Here is a 20797-nt window from a genome sequence, read left to right as displayed (position 1 = left end):
TGTAACTTACCTGATCATGAGTGAGTCTTTGCTGATTTCCAGTTCCTGAATGTTCTTCCTGGTGACGGCTGCGGCATCCTCGTTAGAGTCGATCTCCTGGTCCAGATCCTGAAGAGCCTCGTCAAGCTTCTGAGCCTGGTGGCAGTCACACACAGAGTTAGGTAGGTCACACCATGCAAGTTAGGCAAATTGGATCATCTATCTCTTTGGTATTTGGACATTTCATAGTAAAAATGGAGCCAAAATAGAGGAGAGGTATGGAACTGGACCAGGGGTATGGAACTGGACCTGAAAATATTCACTCTCTAAAAATGTGTGTACCAAGGTAGACTCCCCCTTTAGACTTTGCCTTAGTTGGTCCTCCAGCTTAGCTTTATGTGTTTGTCTGCTTTTTAAATCTGAGAACCATGATTTCAAATTGGCTTCTTTAAGTACAATTGGCAATTGCCGTTAAAACATAAACGTCAAATGTATCAGATTAGTTACAGATAAGTGTTGAAAATATTGCTACTTGAACTTAGTACTTGTTCAGAACAAGGAGGGAAAGTCAGGTCTACAAAAAAAGTCATGTTAGGAACTTAGAATCTCACTGCAGAGCCACCTAGTGGGAATGTGTAGTCATTACAACCCTGACAAAGGTGACAGGCAGACTATAGAAGGCCTGGCAGGTAGAACCCAGTGATAGAACTCAACATTCCATCACTGCATGTCACATTTCAAGACCTACATGTTTACAATAAAATTTACAAAATAAGAATCTTATCATACCTGTTTGTCATACAGATCAAAGAACCCTGACATACAGTCCAGCAGGGACGTGTCCATGTTCAGACTCAGTCTGTTGTCACTGTTGGATTCCTGGGGAGGAGGGGGACAAAAGCTGTGATGCAAGGACATACTAGTATCAAATGACATTCCTGTGTTCAAGAGGAAGAGTACACTTAACTCTTTTCTTTGCTTTGGCTCTATATGTATCAGTTAATAGAGCTGAGCAACTTGGAAAAAGTTAAGCAGATGTTCATCTGACCAACATTGTGCTTCAACAAAGCAAATCTAGTAATGCTCAACCTTACAAAACAGGACAATGTATTTGGTTTAAAAAGTCATCAATATAAATGAATAGATAACCAGGTTAGCTAGCACTGAGTGAGTCAACATGACTGTGAAAGTGGCCCCAATTTGACATCTTCCTGCATGACAGTCCAGGCTTTGATTTCCTTTCAGAGGATCCATAGAATTACTTGCCAGATCTAAATTGAAGAAAGGCACTGAATGTCTTAATCTCCCTGATATTAAAGATTCAAGAAACCTCCTTATCTTTAATTAACCTTGAATGTTTATGCCTTATGGCAAATGTCTCTAGGCCTCAGCTTGTGGAGAACTGATTTAGAAACCTGAAATCCAATTTACTCTAAGGGCTGGAAATACCACCTGCAATCATGTACTTAACTACAGGTTGCAAACCAGTTCAGCACATTTCTCTGTTTCACCAATCAGTACCTTCCTAATTTGGGTTAGCCTATGTTTTTGATCAGTTTTACTGAATCATTGGTTGATGGATAACATCATTTCTTACCCTATTATCATCAGAAGACAGCCATCTGTTTGTTGATGTTGATGCAAAGCCTTCCAGCAAATTTCTGTTTCACCAGTCAGTAATTTTTTCAGGTTTGAGTAAACCTGAGTTTTTAAATCAGTTGTATAATTGTAGATTGTTTGAAAGATAATGTACAACTCTCCTACTTTTTTCCCCTCTTAGAGGTTGGCCTGATACGTTTCAAGCACATTTCTCTTTCACAAGTCAGTCAGTACCTTTCTGGTTTGAGTCTACATGTTTTTTGTTTTTTTTACAGTTTTCTCATGTATTTTTTATTGATAATGGCCTTCCTTACCTTATTTTCCTCAGGGGAAGTTGGTTTGATCATGTTATCGGCAAACCCTTCTACCACATTTCTTTGGCCAATACTTTCCTGGTTTGAGTCAGCTTCTAGTAGGTTTTGTCAAGTTTTACTGATGCATACTTAAATAGATAACAACTTGCCACACCTTATTTTCCCCAGGGGAACTTGGCTTGATCATGTTATCTGCAAAACCGTCCAGAACATTTCTCTGCTTCTCCAGCCGATGTTTCTTGGCCACCAGGGCCTTTTTCGTCTTCTCCAGCTCATTGAGCTTGTCCTTCAGCTCCCTGATCTTCTTATTCTCTTCAGCCTCGTCGGCAGGAATGAACTTGCTGTGATATGTGACTTCTGTGATGGAGGCTGGACCCTTACACTCCACTCTGGGATAGAGGGAAAAACAGTCAAATATTACTACAAGTTAAACTTTAAACCATGACAAGAAATACAACCTGTTCCATGACTATGTGATTTCAGTGATACTAGACCAGGGCTCGAAATACCACCTGCATATGCAGGTTAGTGCAGGTAAAATTGGAGCTGTGCAGGTATTTCTGGTGTCTACCTGCATCTAACCTGCACTGGCAAAAATGTCCTATGATGTAGGCGTATGTGGATTGTTATTAGCTGCATTGACTGTTACCACCAAAAGTAGAAAAGAAAAAAATAACAGTGGTTCCTGCACAATTTTGATTACATACTTCCTGAATTCAGAGTGGTTCAAGGTAAAATCTGCCTGGTGCAGGTAATTTTGAATGTTACCTACACCAGTGCAGGTATGCAGAAAAAAGCATTTCAAGCCCTGTAGACACTTGCTTGCCAAATGGGATGAAGGATAGACAATTTATGAAAAGCAGTTTATTACTGGTAAAACTTCAAAGAGTGAATACAAATACACCATTGACTTTATGACTCTAGAATGTAAGAAAATAGGAACATGATAGTTTGTGAAGCAACAAAATGACCGTAATGATATTTAGTCTAAGGTGGTTACACAGATCTTTCTCTATTTGGCTGGGAAGCCTTCAGCGCTCTGGTGACCTCAATAAACCAACAGCCCCAGGTGCAGCCAGAGGACTGTAAGATTTTGACCCACTAAAACCTGGGTTCTGGTTCTTGAAAACAGGTAATAAGGTTTATTTGTGACTAGGCTTTGCTGACATTCTACTTTATTTCATGTTTGACACCCACAATTTCCTGTGCACCAGTGTACCTATTCCCATAATTTGTTTGTTTGTTTATTCGCACACAAGTATTACATTAAAACACAAAACGAAAACAATGGATAAAACAGGTGCAGGAGGAGGGAAAAAGCTTGTGAAGCTTGTACTTAGCCCTCCTCCTTTAAACTAAACAAAATTGATTATGATATATAATACTAAAGTAAAGTAATACATAGAATAATAATGATACAATAAGGATATTGAACATCAATCCCTGCCTTGCCCTAAAGCAGGCTCTTAGCCAAGTTCTACAGTTCTGCTACACTGGGCAATTGCCAGTCGTTATTATCAAATAAAATCAATCAGTTGGGTTTTGCTATGTTATTACAGTCAAGCCTTGTAAGGCAACAGCTTAGTTTCAATGAGGAATATTGCTTAATACACAGTCTTGCTTCATAGCTCTTTTGTCTTCTATTGGAACGTGCTTGTGACAAAATAACTACAGCAATTGCACAGTAAGCATCACAGGTCTTTAACCAGGTACTTACATGTAGGTAACTACCTAATTGGTATCAAATGCATCAAATGTATCCATTATAACAGTCTTTGGGAGCAACACTTGACCCATGCCACTATGAAAAGCTAACATGTTATCTTCAGAAAAGAAATTAAATGTTATGGAAAGTGTTCATAACAATCATAACCACCATTTCAGTACCAAGGATAAAACCACCACCTCAAGCCCTGTAAATGCAAAACAGTAAGAAGTTTTACATGTAGCAATGTCTGATGATGCAGCAATTTATTCCATTACATTTTATGTGCCAATAGGCTGTGGCGCGATCATTTATGACTGGGAACAAAATTGTCCGTGGAAAATCATCCTCTTATAACTCGTCAAAACGCAGACATAATTTCCATAGTCTCCTTATATTCTCCTCAAGGCTACGCAGTGGTTATTCCTTATGTCCTAAGAAGTAGTGCATGTCATCCGTAAGAAGCTTAAGTGTTGAATAAGAAATATTCAAGAAGTTAATGTTGTGGAAAGATTTCATATCCGACATGTCAGCCCCAAGGATAAAACCATCACCTCGGCTCTATGAATGAAGTCCGTGTATAAAAGGCTTGCATGTAGCAACATCTAAAAATGAATGCAATAGAAACCCATTCACTGTACTGTCTGTGCCAAAATTCTATAGGGCATGACTTTCATCATGACTGCTAACAAAATCTTCAAGCAAAAAACACTTTCTCCTCAGCCAATAAGACTTGTAACAAGACGCTGAATTCCTACGAGGATCTGAAAATCACATGAAAATCTGGTACTTAGCTCTTAAGCTTTTCCTGTGAGCCAAAGCTTATGGATAAGAAGCTGCATCAAGCAAGTCCATGGAGGAGAAAAGGGGCTTGAAATGAATTCTATCGCTACAAGCCTTAAGTATGAATTTCCATGTAAAGAAGACATGGGGCAAGAATTTATTGATAGAGAAATCTTCCTGTCTGACAAGGCTGAAACAGTAATTTACTAGAATGGCAACAGTCAAAGGCAAATGCATATAATGTTCACATATTAAACATGTAGTCTAACAAACTAAGTGTACTGCTCTGTGTATTCTTTAGTAGAACAGTTGTTGGTGACCAGACCTTTCAGCTCTGTCCTGCCATCTTTTGAATAATGTAATCAAAGACCTACTACTTTATCATTTACCATGGTGATATGTGTCTGGTCTAGGAGTAGGACATCAACCTTAAATACATGCTACATCATGCATTTGGTAAACATAAAGAGTTTAGACACAGTATCATGAATCACATACTGCAGAAAACAGAAATAGATATTTCAAGCCCTGAAAGACCTTGAAATGAATCATATCACTGCCAGTCTGGGCGTAAATTTCCATGCAAACAAGACTGTGGGGATACATGATAAATGATAGAACTATACTCTAGCTGTACATTGGGGATGGAAAACAGCACTATCAGACTGTGTATCAGATTGTGATCCATGGTTCGGAGTTAAAGCTTCTCTCTCTGGGAAAGGTTACAAGTCTGGATTTCTGAGATAACAGAAATCAAATACTCAGGTTTTCATGGATGGAGCGCTAAGAACAGGCTTTAGACAACAAAGGTCATGGATCTCACTCAAGGTGGCACATAAAAAATGACTTAGGCAACCCCAGTGCATTTCTCTGGTTCTTGCACATTTCAGAGTAACTAGCATGTAACACAAGAACAACATGATAGGGTTGGGAGGAAAGTTATAATCTGACTACATTCACTCCCTAAAACTAGAGCAACCTGAAAATGATGGTTGACCCTTTGTGCCAAAAAGAAATAGTTGTAACAGCGGGGAAGTTTAACTAGCGCTAAACAGCCACACAAATTGGCCTTTTCTAGCATAGTGGTTATGCTATTGGGTTAACTTTGTAATCTGCTGACCAGGGTTTGATCACGGGTGTCGGCATGTTTGTTTCTTTCTGTTCTTACTCGCCCCTCTAATTTCTACATTGGTTCCCACACCGGGAATCGAACCCTTGGCGGTGAGAGCAACAAATCCTAACTACTAGACCATCCTACTCGCCCTTCTAATTTCTATGTAGTTGTGCCCTTTTCTTACCAATCACATTACATTCACAGTAACCACTACTGATAACATATGTTTTCCTAAACGGTCCAAAAACTTGTCCACTGATTTTTTTCCTGTTTTTTTTTACCAAGGCCAGTCCAGCAAGAAATACTTAGTTTTGTATTGGAAACATTTACCCACCTCCACTTGACACATTTTGAATTGAATTAATTGAAAGGGGTGCCTCTGGACCTGCGCTTTCTCTATGATTGTACACTTGCATACACAATGTACATCAACACTCACTCACTATCCATGGTTAGATTATACTGCTGCTGGGTTCCCTGACGCAGGGGTAGGCAACACTTTATGGAAAGCAAATTGCTCACATCAAATTCAATGTACATGATGTTCATCCACACGGCTTTACAGCCCCAACTGCAGCTATGAATACAGCTCAGCATATTTCTAAACCATGACCTAACTAAGAATAACAACATGCACACTGAATTATTGTTATCACAAAATACATACAATTTAAATAGGAACTAAATTGAGTAAATTATTATCAATCTCTAGTCCATCCCTACATATTCACAAACACGGCTTCACTGCTCCAAGGGGAGAATGAATCTAAACCATCTCATGTAAATACAATCCAGTAATGACACAGGTACACCATACATTTGTATTTGCTTGCTGAACCACGTTGACCTGGTCCAAGGTAGCCTTGGGTGAATGCATGTCTTGCAATGGTGCTCATGAGATAATTTCATCTATTTAGAAAGATACGAAGGATATACTTCTACTATGATATCACTTTAGGTAAATCAAACTGTCATTTCAGATCCATCAATTCATTCTGTTCAGTTCCTATATGAGTTCATATGAATAAATGAATATGGCTGAGTAACATTATACTGAGTGGATTTTTCCTTGAAATGTTCGCCTTGCAGAGAGATCAAACAAAAAGCAATAACTTGTGTGGCTGAAGCCAGGGGTGTTACTGTTAGCTCCTATCAGTTCTGTAAGTGCACCAAGCATGTTTACATAATGGCGTTTTTACTGTCACCAGATTTACGAAGGCTGAGCCAGATGGGTGCAGGCGATTTCAGGGACATGTTTTATCGAGCCCTTCAAATTCATGAATTCATTTCTTCACATTTCAGTAGGAACATTGGTTGTAAAGGACATTAATAACTGGAATTTCAGTAAAACCTTCTTTGCAAGGATTCTTGGAAACCTATTATGGTCTCATTGATGAGTTTCTTCTTCCCATAGACTTCTATGTTATAATTCGTGTTTTACATGGTCGCCTTTATAATGAAGCTACATGAAATGTCAGCAGATTTTTCATTCTATGTTGAGCAAATTTACTCTATATAATAGAAAAAAATTGCCAATGACTAGAATCCATAGGTTTGTTGTTTATAGCAATTACAATCTACAATTAGTCAATCCCAGCAAAAGGCACTTTTTCCTTGCTAGCGTACAACCGCACCACTCAGAACCCAGGACTGTGTACCTCCGACCTAGCGTGCGGCTGTCAAACTTTACCTGCTGATTTCTTCAGTTACAAGCAAGCTTTCACCAGTCTAACTTTTGATATCAGTTCGGCTGGCCAAAAGCGAATTTCTCACCGCTAAAAACATGCGTCCATGCAGCCGTTCAGTTTTTGGCTCGGATCTCTTTTAGGGTACCCACTCGCGGAGTAATACATCAATGAGACCTTATCCAAGGAGATGCTGCTGAAATAGACTTATTTGCAAAACTAGTATGTGGATTGGAGGAAATAGGTGTGGAAAATAGGTGCTCTAAGTCTAAAGTAGTGCCCCCAGATATTTGTGTAGGCTTAGATGCATAAACATACTTTATGCTAATATACAGCATATTTCTCATCATATACAACTGTCAAGTAAACATTCTAAAACCTCTGTTCTATTGTTCTATAATTTGTCTAAAATCTTTTTACGTTAGGTATTGAATTTTAGATATTATAGAAGTTTTGAAGAAATTCTGTTCCAAGGTTTGTAATACTTTATCTGATGTGCACAGAAAATGTTTCTTGTACACCTAAATTTCTTCAGTTTAGTGCACCAGTATACCTAAATATTCCTCAAACTGAATTTCCAGCCCTGATATGTATCCCCTGGCACATTGTTAATGCCAGGCTGAGAACTCACATCTCTACAGAGAAGGGAAGGGAGGCAATTAGCACACTAATAACACCAGTTTGGCTGCAGGCTGATTGGTGGGGGGCGTCACTAGGGAAGATGTTCCAATTTCACACAGTTCTGCACATCCCTGCAGCTGCTCTGCTGCGTCCAGTGGCAGCACCTCTGGGGGTACCAGGGTTGAACAAGTTTTCTAAAATCCACTTGTCCTATCGGGCAAGCACATAAAAAATGTACTTGCCCGAACCAATTTTTCACTTGCCCAAAATTCAAATGTCACTGTTACTAGTATATGCATTTTCACTTCCAGCAATGGAATTCTCTGTAGACAATTGCTTGATGTCATGACTGTAAAAAGTAACAAGTATATCAAAATTGCACTAAAATCAATGGAAAAATCTTACTTGCCCGATCGGACAAGTGGGGTAGGACATGTATTTGCCCGAACAGCACTTTCACTTGCCCTGGACAATAGGGCTAGTGGACTTGTTTATCCCTGGGGTACACCAGGTCAGGAGGAAGACATGGCAGACTTCATCATCTTCAGAAAATATTGCTGATCTGGAGGATCAGATGAAAACTGAGTCTGAGGGGAAAGTCTGTACCTTTGATCTTTGTTATCAACAAGTAGACTGATGCAACATTCTGGCTTTTTCTATTATTGTACACTGCGTTTTCTTTCAATATTGTAAAGCCTTAAATCTACATCTACTGTAACAGTTACAGTATTAGATTAATCTTACTATATAGCTTGTTGTTATTTATAGAATATACTCCACTTTGCAATTGTAATGCAATAAACTTTGACTTGACTTGAAATGACTACACATAGTATGAGGGGGTGAAAAATTTAAAAATCCACATTCTCTTGATCAAGTCAAACTAAAAATGTCTGTGGCCCCTACAATAACTTGTCATGGACTAAAAAAGTAAAGGAGAGAAACTACATGTATTCCCTGCTGCATCATCAGTTTCTTGTAGGGGAAAAGGCCCTGTTCTGGTAAAACCACTTAACTTACTACTGGGGTTACCCCAGGTCAGGGAATAGACATGGCAGAGTGGTCATTTGTAGTGGAAGACAGGTGCTTCACACACCAGTAAACAAACTATTAGTAAGGAGAAAAAATGAAGTGAATGAGTTACTTTGTTGAGAAATGACTCTTTAGATCACCCATTTAAAGGATAGAACATTACAGTGGGTTACCAAAGCTTCAGTTAACATGAATAATTCCCTCAAACATAAAAGGAACACCCAACAGTAATGACAAGCCCAGTGGTTTAAGTATTAGGACTGAGCCATCAGTACCAAGGTAAGGCATAAGTCTTGTATATTCCTCTTAACCTTGCTTCCTGGAGTATGCACAATAAACACTTTTACAAGTACAAATCAGTGCTGTATGCACTAGGACTGAACCATTAGCACCAAGGTAAGGCATACGTCATGTATATTCCAGTTCACCTTACTGCCTGGAGTATACAAAATAAACACTTCTATAAGTACAAATCAATGCCTTATGCATTGAACCATCAGCACCAAGGACAGGACCATACCATCACACAACATGAATAGTGTAAAGGCATAGCTGATATATATTTAACTTTCTGCCTGAAGTGTATTCGATAATAGAAACATTCCAAACCTACAAATCAGTACTTTAACAACTGTGGATTGAGCCATCAGCACCAAGGACAGGGCCATTCCATAACAAAGCAGGTATAGTGGTTACGCACAACAGATGTATATTCAAGTTTCTGTCACTGCCTGGTGTATACCCAATGAATTGATAACAACACTTCAGTATATGGATTGAACCTTCAGCACCAAGGACATGGACATTCTGTAACAATCAAGGAATACATGTAGCGATTAGGCACAACTGACATATTCCAGTTCCCTTTACTGCCTGGAGTATTGCTTGTCCTTGTCTGTATTATCAAAAGTGAAGACTGGTTAGACTTGGCTTGGACTTGCACTGCAACTTAGTCAGAGCCTTAAAGGGGCATTCCACTCCAGAAGGGAGTCTTGTTTTCCAACAGATAATGTGGCAATGAATACATAATCAGCCGAATTTTGTGGAATTCACCTTGGGATGAATTACGTGATGTGTACAATAAGAACACTCACTAAACCCATGCAGACCCTACCCATGCATTCCCTATACGCATAGACACTGTGTTTATCGTACATATTTTCGGAATAAATGAGGTACGCTAAGCACATCGAGAAGGCAAATTGCTCATAAGATAGCAAAGACTACAAGAACAACACGAGATTTCCTAGCGAACCTGAAATTAGTTTTGTAACCTTACCTAAAAGTTTTGCATTGTATTCAGCCATAGGATTAATTCGATTAGAGGGCACTTGGGGAGTTTAGTAGAAGACTGAATGCTTTTGAGGCATGTGAAGAAACCGGGTACATTATCGTATAATGTGAAGTAGTATGCAGTTATCACTTCCTAAAATTAATATCTATCGGAAAATAACACTCCCGTGTGGAGTGGAATGCCCCTTTAACAAGCACAAACAATTCTCTTAAACACAATAGGCACACACTCCAGTAACAACATTCCTGCATTTCAAGTGTAAGGACAAGGACACCAAGGACAAGAACAATATAAAACAACACTGAGCCAGTGGTGAAACAGAATGGCTATCACCCAGTTCACATCACTGTCTGCAATTTCATAGAAGGAAATTACTCATTTTAGTACTTCATACACTTATTAATCGTTACAAAAACCCTGATATCAAATTTTAGTCTACAAAAAGACTGTGAGGCAGTTGACAGAAACAGGCTGCGTAATTCAAGGACATAGCAGAGGTAAAGAGGGATGAAGATAATGGAATTAGAAAAATAATTGAATCAGCGATACAGACAGAATGAGTTTTGACTCTCCTCCCTAAGGTTGATTCTAATGGAAAAACGTCGCACAGTTCTGATGCATTGGGATCTCATGTATCTTTTTACTTCTTTATCAAACTTTGAAAAAAGGAAATATGTAAAAAACAGATGAAGGAAACATCTCTAAGAGTTCTAGCTATCATTGCATGACAGAAAACAAGTGAAATGAATTGAACAATTTAATCTATTGCTTATGGCACACAGCAAAGATGTAACTTCTCCACTAAACTGATTTGCACAGCACAGTCCCAGAGTATTAATAAGATTACAGTATGATTTGACGTCAAAATGAAATGATGTTTTTGGCAGAAACACGATTGAGAATCCCCAGAGACTATCAGATCAGGTGGTCCACATCTTGATCTGAGCAACACAAAAACAAAATTTTTACTGGAAGGACTTAAGGTCTCAATAATGTCTCAGGTGGTCGCTCACATGGAAATGAAATCAATAAAATCAATGTTGAAAGATCAGCCCTAATGCTAACTGGATTATGGAATGATGGTACTTGGTGTATCAAACGGTTGCATTTATAAACAACTGGCCCAAGTCTTGTCCATAAGACTCTAATTATAATCATTCTGCTTATAACAGCATCAGAATGAATATCTTAACATAATGCTACTAGACCTTGATTTACAAAGAATGTCACCAAGTTATCATCTGCAGGAATATTACCTGGAATACTTGTAATTCTAGCTACTCTACACTATCATGAAAACCTAGTGTTAAGTAGCAAATTGACAAAAATTTTCAATCAGAAGATTACTTTACTTACTATGTTTATTTTTCAGTCATACATATAGTACGTAATACTTGTTTTGATATTCAAGTTATTCTAATGAGGTAACAAAATGTATCTGCAGAAGCCGTCTTAACATTGGCTTCAGAAAAAAAAGGAACTTCCATGATTGATAGGTGACCAAGGCATTTAGCATTCAGCTCAGTCTCTCCCATAACCATCTTCTTTGCAGCACCAAATCAAGCAGATACAGATCCGTTGTGCATCAATTAGTTCTGCACCTTATCAGATGGGAGAGAGTCGTCAATCTCACTGAGTTTATTGCGAGAACCTTCCTGATACAACCCATGGGAGAACTGAAGGATAACTCAGACTTCTGGCAGTTAGATTTTTGAAAGTTGATTAAGTAGCAATTAGGAACTTTTCTGGCTTTTTAAAATATTTCTTGTCTCAAACTGAAATTCCAATGAATACATTCACACATAAAAACAACGTGAAGAAATAATCTGACTGTCAGACTTTCAATTCCTGTAAATAATGTAGATGCAAGAAGATAAGCAAATTTTTAGAAGCTGCCTGAAGAAAAATCTTGCTTCCAAATATCCTAAAACATGTTTAATATTGAGCTACAGAGGTAAACATACTCGACATTGGCTACTCTTCTACATACATGTAACACGTTATATCTTCTTGTTCAGGTCCTTCCGAAATGAAGCTGACATATGTTGTGTTCAAGAAAAGTTCATACCTGATCAATGGACTTGTGATAAATTAAGATGTTACTTTCAAATACATGGAATTATTTTCCCTCCAATTCGAAACAAACTTAAAATTCTGGGTATTTTTTGGTTCCTTCCTTATGTCAGCCACCCAGTCTGACAGATGTTGTGTTTAAGAATGGTTGATAACTGATTAACGCAGAAAAGTGCATTACGACGAATCAAGATCTTACATCCAGACACACAGAATGATGTGAAAACATCCTTTGAGGACTGCATCACTTTAAACTGAACCACAGTATCTAAATGTATCTCCGTGTTCCCTTCCTTCCCAAATTAAGAAGACAGCCAAGTCGATGAGATTGGTTTATCTCCAATTGATGGCATGGGTGAAGTGACTTTCAAATACACATTCAAATTTCCTTCAAAGACGTAAAATCCAACTCAACATACATGTATCTAGATGTGTATCTCATTGTTCCCCTCCCTCCCATTTATGAAGCAGACAGCCTGACAGATGTCGTGTTTAGGAATGGTTGATAACCGATCGATGGGGTGAAGTGACTTGTGATGTATCAGCATCCGTCTGTGACACAATCAGACCCCCCGACTGACAGTCTGTCTAAGTACATGTAAGTCTCATCACACGATTAAGTGTGGCACAAGTAAGATGTCTGCAGGAGTCTTTGGTTCTAACTTTTTACTAACACGGGGGATCTGTAAGAACTATTTTGCTTTCAAGTGCTTTGTGAAAACGAGACTTACTGTCTGCCATACTGATTTCTGTGCTGTATTGAATATAACTGATTCCAAACATCTATCAACTGTATCAACTGCCTACATTTGCTACTAACACTAGATTGGTGTTGAAACTATGATCAATTTTTCTACACAAAAGCAGTATTGTTTCAATTTTCCTACACTTGCAAAACTAAATTGAACAATTTTCCTGTACTCGTTACACTAAATTGGTGCTATATCAATTTCCCTACAATTGCTACCCTGGGCTCAGCATTGTAGCATGTGTTTTGATCCCTTGCCAGCAGCCTGTGGGAGAGAATCAGTGAGTGATGAAGGCAGGGTGGGTGAAGGCAATTCCAAACATGAAAATCTTGCCAGCCATATTTCTTAACACAGATGTCTTTCAACAAATGATACATTGTATGTCTCCAGTTTTGTTAAGTGTGATCTTTTCACCATTTCATTTAGGCTGAATTGACAGAAATAACCATGTGAAATTAAGGAACAACCAGTCCTTTCCATGATGACTGTCCCATTAGAACATCATAAACCTATTTGACAACATACACTGTATAAATTCTGTGAGGAGCTGAACAAAAAGACTGATACAACATAATGTTTAAACACCATAGGAGCCTTGTACCTGCATGCACTAACATATTGAGGAATAACTGATCATGAAGAACCACTAAATCTACTACCAGAAACAGAAGCTCTTTAACCTTGTTGGTTTGAAACAATTTCATTCTCCAGTGAGCCAAGAAATGACAGTCCCAAACTGTATTGTCAGGACACCGTTGGAATGACAATCATCATATAGCACTGCAGATGTCGTCTTCAAAATCTGATTCTCACAAATGTGCAATCAGACAAAAAATGTTGACCGAATGTATTTGAGGTAATTCTTGAACTGCATATCAAGTAGATTCAAACATTTGACCTCTGACTTGTGTCCTCCTATTTGATCTAAAATTGAATTTTCCCAAAGAAGATGTTCAGATGTCTATCCCTAATATATATATATAATGATGTATCCTCTAATATGCAGCCCTCATCTTACAAATCTGGTTTAGGCTTGGTGGCAGCAGACAAATAATAGAACTTGGCGCCCAATGTTCTATCAACCATCGCTGTACTAAATTTTAGCATGCATGGTTATTTGTTGCTAATCTTTGAGGTATGAAGGACAATTCTGCAACTATTTGTTATATACTTCACACAATAAACAATATTACAGGCATCAGTAAAAATTGTAATTTTAGGTTGATCAAAACAGACATATATGATAAAAAAAGACATGCAAGTTAGAAGAATTGAGTCTAATACTTTGCTTCTTGGTATGCCTTAGGCTTAGGTCACATTTCCAAACCGGGACCCGGACGGGAAGCTTTTGGGAGCGAAAAGAATTATATAGAATGCATCAAAATACACAATATGTCAACATAAGATTCAATGGCATGATTTGTGTATATTTCTAGGTATACATTTTAATTTTTCGTTTCTTAAAACATTCCGGACGGGTCCCGCTTTGGAAATGTGACCCAAGCCTTATGTATGCTTCAAGTACTGCCTTCTGCCACAATTGATGATACCAAAATCACACTTATATTAAATCTTGCAAGAAAATGTCAAAGTTGATTTCATCCGTCTTCATTTCGACATAAAATGTTGAAGGGCACCAGCTGGATGGCCGAAGTCACTTTGTCACCGACGAGAGATGTCCGAACTGCTCTGTTAAAGGTCACATCCGATAAATGTCACCGGCTAATTTGTGTTCTGATCACTGCATTATTGAAATGATCTCTAAGGCCACACCAAGTTATATTCTTAGTTCGTGGACATTTTAATTGAAAATGTGGAGAGGAGAGAACCCAAGATCACAGAGAAGAGAGGAAAACTCAAATATGACTGTATTCACTCACTCTGTAAAACTGAGTGTACCGAGGACTGGTCTTCAGGATTTGTTTTTGTTATCCTGTTCTTTGGTTTTTGGCTATTCTTAGTGAAAATGTAGCAAAGAGACAACAAAAGATTGTAGAGAAAAGAGGAAAACCTGAATATGACTGTATTTACTCCGTACACCAAGTCTGGTCCTCATGATTTGTTGATTTGTTTCTGTTATCTTTTTCCAGTTACTTAATTTTTGTTTAAAGATCCAAGAAGAAACAAATCAGATTGGTGTAGTCTAATGTCACTAAATCCCTTGATCAGCACAACTGCCAGAGCCTAACTCCATGTTTCTGATGATGACAATGAACATTATTACAATATTGGCAGCTTTTCTCTTCAGGGTTGCACCAACATGTACAATACTAATAACACACTTTGTCATTGCTAAGAACCATTTTGTCTCTATACCTGTATGCCATTCGTTCTAATCTCACAGATTGTGTTTGTAGTAATTACGCCACAATATCAGCACTAAAAGCTGCAATATTGTAGCAATAACTGTGACAACTTAAGGAGAATTTATATCACCTAGAATGAACACTAAGCCATTCCAATGACACCAGTATTCTAGTCTGATTTCTACCTAATACTGATTGACGACATCATGAACTGCCCTGTAAGGTTTTCCCATTTGCGCTAAACCACTAAAAGTCCAGAACTATAAAGACCCAGCTGCATTATACTTTGTCAGCAGACAATGTCCGACCCTCCACTGAATCTGCCCCTTTATCAATGCCCTTTGAGCCATGTTCTATACCTCTGTAATTCCATGCACGGCACAGACTGACTATGCTGACCTCATGTAGCCTGTGTGGGAATGTTTCCTTTATCGGGATGACTAGAGCTGCCAGACCACCTAATGGGGGATGAAGGATTAGCGTCTGACTCTTTCTCTCAGCTCCACCAAAAGGTGCACGGTTTCAATTACTTTCCACTCAGATTCAGAGATGATGGGCCTTCTCGATTACATTACAGACAAACAGGAGACACTTTCCACTCAGATTCAGAGATGATGGGCCTTCTCGATTACATTACAGACAAACAGGAGACACGGATCCATTTCCATACAGCTTTATGTGTTACAGTAACTGTAATTCCGGAAGTAATAGATTCACAATGATGAACAAAGACTAGAACCAAAGACAAAACTCTTTTTTAAGCTTTTCCGTGCTGCCTAAACCAGTAACCATGCAGTATAGATCTGGTTCCCAAAGATTATTTCTGCAGGGAGAAGCTTGAAGTAATTCTAATTGTGACCAAAAATGATTTGGAAAAAAATCACAGAATACAATCCATACAGAAGTAACATATCTTTTTTATTTATTTTGATCAGGAAAAAAATAATTCCAATATGTATAGCAAAGAATTGACCAAAGGATTGCATTATTTCAGCCCATCTACATGTATGTACCTGTACACTGTGCCAAACACCATTGACAAATTACTGCCAGTACTGTTGAATTTGGTAATTGATGCACCGTAGACCAGACGACCCAGGAGAAAAGAACCAATCTTATCTCTGTATGTATCAGATATTTCATGTCTGACAGAGTAGAAAGGAAACTGGGTAGTGCAGTTGCAGCAGCAGCTTCAGATGTTATCCAACCACAGAAAATATAAAAGGCACTTCATTTCAGACATGACAAAATGCTTAAGTAAAGCAGCGCACTGAAATTGCACTTTGTTATGGCATTAATACTTACTAGTCTTAGATTAGAAACCAATTAAAGGCTATTTGATGGTCAAAATTGGCAGCAATTACACTAAATGAAAATTTAGGAAAAAGAATTTGGGTCTGTAATATTTCTGTGTAGCAAGCATTTACATAGTTTTATTTGATAGGTCCTGAAGTGAATTTCTCATAATCTTTGAAAATCCATACAAATCACTTTTAATCACCTCTAAATTGCCACACACTCATAAATTTCCTGTACATTTGTAGAACACAGATGGCAGTGGTATTATTACCAAAATAAACCTATCCAGTGAGCCTTGATGACAATACCCTTCCATGCACCTCCCCATTTCAATCCTGATTTACAAGAACCAAATTTGACCCCACAGTGCTTAGGTACATCCATTTGTAGTGATGGATAACTGTACACAAATGATGGTCTACACTATAATCACCCACTTGCTACAAAATGCTCTCAGCCTAAAACTTCCCCATCACTCCATCAGGCCATTATGCTCTACTCCTGCTGCTGTAGAACAGATAACACCAGATTGTGGCAGGAAAGGGAACACAGGAGAACTCATCAAACTCAGGAAGGCCCAAACAATTCATCTCATTGAGTCTCAGCATAGGGGCAGGTACAGGTACAGAACATTTAGGTCCAGGTCTGGTTCAGGTCCAGAAGATCAGGTCCCGGTCCGGACCTGATTCAGTATCTGAAAACTTGAGAATCGGTGATACTCAAAACAATGCCGTCAATGGTCCATTTTGCTAGAAAGAAATCTGTTTGGTGAAGAAGTATTTGACTCCCACAGGCGTTTTAAAATCCTGCAAGGCTAAGTAAGTACGATCGACTGTAAAAATTACTGTAAACTCTACCCTACTTTGCTCTTGTCCTTTTCTTTGACCAGTAAGCCCCAAAACGTGTGAATGCCTGCTCATATGATCTGTTCATTTTCTAATAGGTCCAACATCAGGTCTACAAGTTTTTTTCATGGCCTTTTTTTGGACCGTTTTAACTGTAGTTAACAAGCCTATTTAACCTACCCTGAAGTCTGTGGATCATGTATCAAAAGCATACAAATGTTAGATTTTATGCTCTAATCAAAATGATTTGAAGGCCCATGTTTTGATTGTCTCTGTCCTTGGTGCTGATCTACCGGTTACCTTCCATTCAACTTGTTTCTTCAATGACACAAAATGAAAACACAAAATACTACAAAAACCATTTGTACTGTTGGATATGGCTGTTTTAGTAAGGATTAGGAAAAATCAGATGCCCTCATGTTGCAAATAAAGATACACTGGATAAGCCTACCTTTGGCTCTTTATAAATCCAAATTATTCTGATGTAAGACATCAATGATCTAGGAAATAGGGAAAGAAATACAACTGTACTGATCTGTAATCTTGTGCTCTATTTCTGTTATGATTGTATTTTAATTCTTTTTAGGAAACAGTCCTAAATCATCTCTTATATTTTCACAACAAGGCAGGAATCCCCTCAACAGCTTTACTTCATAGATGGAGACAGAGCTGCCATCTATCAAAGTGTCATTACTGTCAATGTCCTGCTTATGTTACAGACAACTTACATAATGCTGAAGGCCGGGCTGCTTTGTATCAGGAAACTCACAGAAACATAGATCATACATAAAAAAGTGTCACTGTCAAGGTCTCACGAGAAATACAATGATGTACATCGAGAGAAGTACATCCCACATTTACCATATAATCCTAACATTAACAGCACAACTGTTAGGGACCGTACGGCGTTTAGTGAGGGGGGAGGGCCGGTCGCCAGAGGGTCGGGTCAAAAAATTTTTGCATGGCCCTCCCCCCAGGTAAATTTTTTTTTGCTAGGCCCTCCCCCCAAGACAAAATATTTTTGCTTGGCCCTCCCCCCTCCTATCAACTTTGAAAAAAAATATTCAAGACGCCAATAAAACACTACGCTCCCGCATTTGGAAATGTGCTTTGCGTCATCCTTTTTCATGATTTTCATCGAGAAGCAGATCTCTCACCCCTAGTGAAAAAAAAAGGAAAACAGAATGGCTCAAAATATCTGCTTAATAGAGGGATAAATATCTGCTTCATAGAGGCATAAATATTTGCTTTATAGAAGCTATTTCATTTTTTTTATATCAAAACAACACCTAAAAAGCATTTGTACCTGGATTTCTAGTAGACTTGCGCCGCGAAGCGGCGCGCGCCCTGCTCCCTAAATTTACGTATTGCAAGCTCGCGGGCCCGATCAGCGGCTTGACGGAAACTATTTTTAATTTACATATATTTTGGACTTTTTCTTGGTTCTGTGGTGGTAATAACTTACGGTAAATCGGGGGGAAAAATGAAAACCAAAACGACAGCACGATTCGACTTCCAAAACTGTAGTGGGGAGGGGGGCGCCGACGCGTGACGCTGATTTTCCCACGGCGGGGTAAGACCGGTCGCCTCTCTCGAGCCGCCGGCGGGCGTGAGACCGCAGACTTGCAGGAGGTCTTTTAGAAATGCCACGCTTTTTTTGCCACGATTTCCTGCATTGCTTTTTTATGGGAAAATTTGCTGGTTAGATGACATTTCTATGAAAAAAAAAAAACACGAGGGTTTCAAGTTTTTGTGAGAACGACGTTCCGAACACCATGTTCGGCGCCAAAGGCACGAAGAATCGCAAGGTAGGTCCGGGAGAATTTTGAAATCTTGACCCTCTTAAAAGCTATTTCCTTCAGTTTGAGGAGATATTTTGCTGACAAACCAAGCTAACTTTAATAGCATTTCGATTTAGAAATTTTGCAAATATTTACCCTCGAGCTCTGAAACGCCATTTCTTACATTTTGAGGGCAATAAGACAGGGGTAAATTTTGCTGGCAGACTAATCTAGAGTTTAATAACATTTCTGTACGTGAAGAAGGTTTTCGAGGGCGTCATGCATAAGCCCCGCCCCCTCCCTTTCGCATTTTCACTGTATCCCGAGCGCCAACCTCGGGCGATCCCTTGCAGAGGTCCAGAAAAATTTTGAAATCTTGACCCTCTGAAACGCCGTTTCTTGGATTTTAAGGGACATATTTTGCTGGCAGACCAAGCTATTTTTTTTGCTTGGCCCTCCCCCCAAGTAAAAAAAAAATTGCTAGGCCCTCCCCCTGGCAAAATATTTTTTTGCTTGGCCCTCCCCCCCCTGGCGACCGGCCCTCCCCCCTCGCTAAATGCCGTACGGTCCCTTACAATAAGGTTATTAGAGTCTTCCAGAACATAAAGGAATCATGCCAATCCAATCTGTTCTCAATTGATTTACATTGAACTATAGTATATAGCATAGATTTGCAACTGTTCAATTCTAGCTGCGTAACAAAAATGCCTTGTAGGAAAAAATCTTACAAATCATGATCAACAGCAAATATGAGAACAAACTGTATGCAAGATTCCTGTTGAACATCTATTTCCACAAACCAGATGAATGATACAATGATGTCTACTGAGGAAATTGACAGTACTGGATACAGTTTTTGAATATTTCAGCACCTTTTCCTTTCCTTCCATCTCAAAGATTTCTACTGAAAACATACATTTATTTATCTATTTATCCATTCATTCATCTCAAAACAGGTGGGTGCCCCTTTGGAAAGTTGATTTTCAAGGGGGCCACCATACATATAAACAAGACAAACAACATGTTACATTCAGTCAAAGTTAAGACACCAGTGGACAGCATACAGTAGATCACATGAAATCTGATGTGTCAAAACAAAATCAGCGTCAATTTCACCAAGGAGTTTTCATCAGATAAAACCTCATTGATTTCACATTCGTAAGCATTCACTTAAACTTAAAAGGCATCTTCTTGCCATGCCTGGCATCTTTAGGTAGCCCTATCCAGGTGACTATTGACTAGACAGACTAAGTCACCATTACACGGAGCTACACCTGGGCCATATGTTTGAACTGTTGACACTTTACCAGCTGTGGAACGTGGACCGTTAGAAGCTTTTGTTTCATGCTTACAAGATCAACACCCGTCATAACAGCCATCACAGGACGGGGGACCAAGAGATCTGTTTTGTAAACAACCTATCAAAATAAACGAACCAGCAATCAGAACAGATGTCCTTAAACAGTCTGATATGTAATGGAGGTAGTTAGTATTCAAAACCTCCAAATTGCTCCAAACTTTATACCATAGTCTTTAACGTTAACAGTTCCAAGACATTTGCAGTAGAAATTTAGCAAGAGATTAATATGGCAACAAAGGGTTGAGAGAAAACTTGAAC

The 20797-nt window shown here is 38.8% G+C and overlaps 1 protein-coding gene across 9 annotated transcripts in view; it reads right to left on the bottom strand.

The window, feature by feature from the left end:
- LOC118422867 (protein F37C4.5-like) overlaps positions 1-20797 on the bottom strand; it is a 61727-nt gene that overhangs the window by 24236 nt on the left and 16694 nt on the right. For all 9 annotated transcript variants that reach the window (XM_035830687.1, XM_035830682.1, XM_035830683.1 and 6 more), the window contains exons 2-4: positions 2047-2281; positions 769-858; positions 11-135 (exon numbers count right to left, since the gene is read on the bottom strand). In XM_035830687.1, the coding sequence (XP_035686580.1) occupies positions 11-135; positions 769-858; positions 2047-2281 (450 nt within the window). The remainder of the gene's footprint in view (positions 1-10; positions 136-768; positions 859-2046; positions 2282-20797) is intronic.

This window comes from Branchiostoma floridae, chromosome 9 (genome assembly GCF_000003815.2).
Source record: "Branchiostoma floridae strain S238N-H82 chromosome 9, Bfl_VNyyK, whole genome shotgun sequence".
Classification (NCBI taxonomy): domain Eukaryota; kingdom Metazoa; phylum Chordata; class Leptocardii; order Amphioxiformes; family Branchiostomatidae; genus Branchiostoma; species Branchiostoma floridae.
Note: the sequence above shows the minus strand (reverse complement) of the source record. Positions and strands in the feature narration are given on the sequence as shown.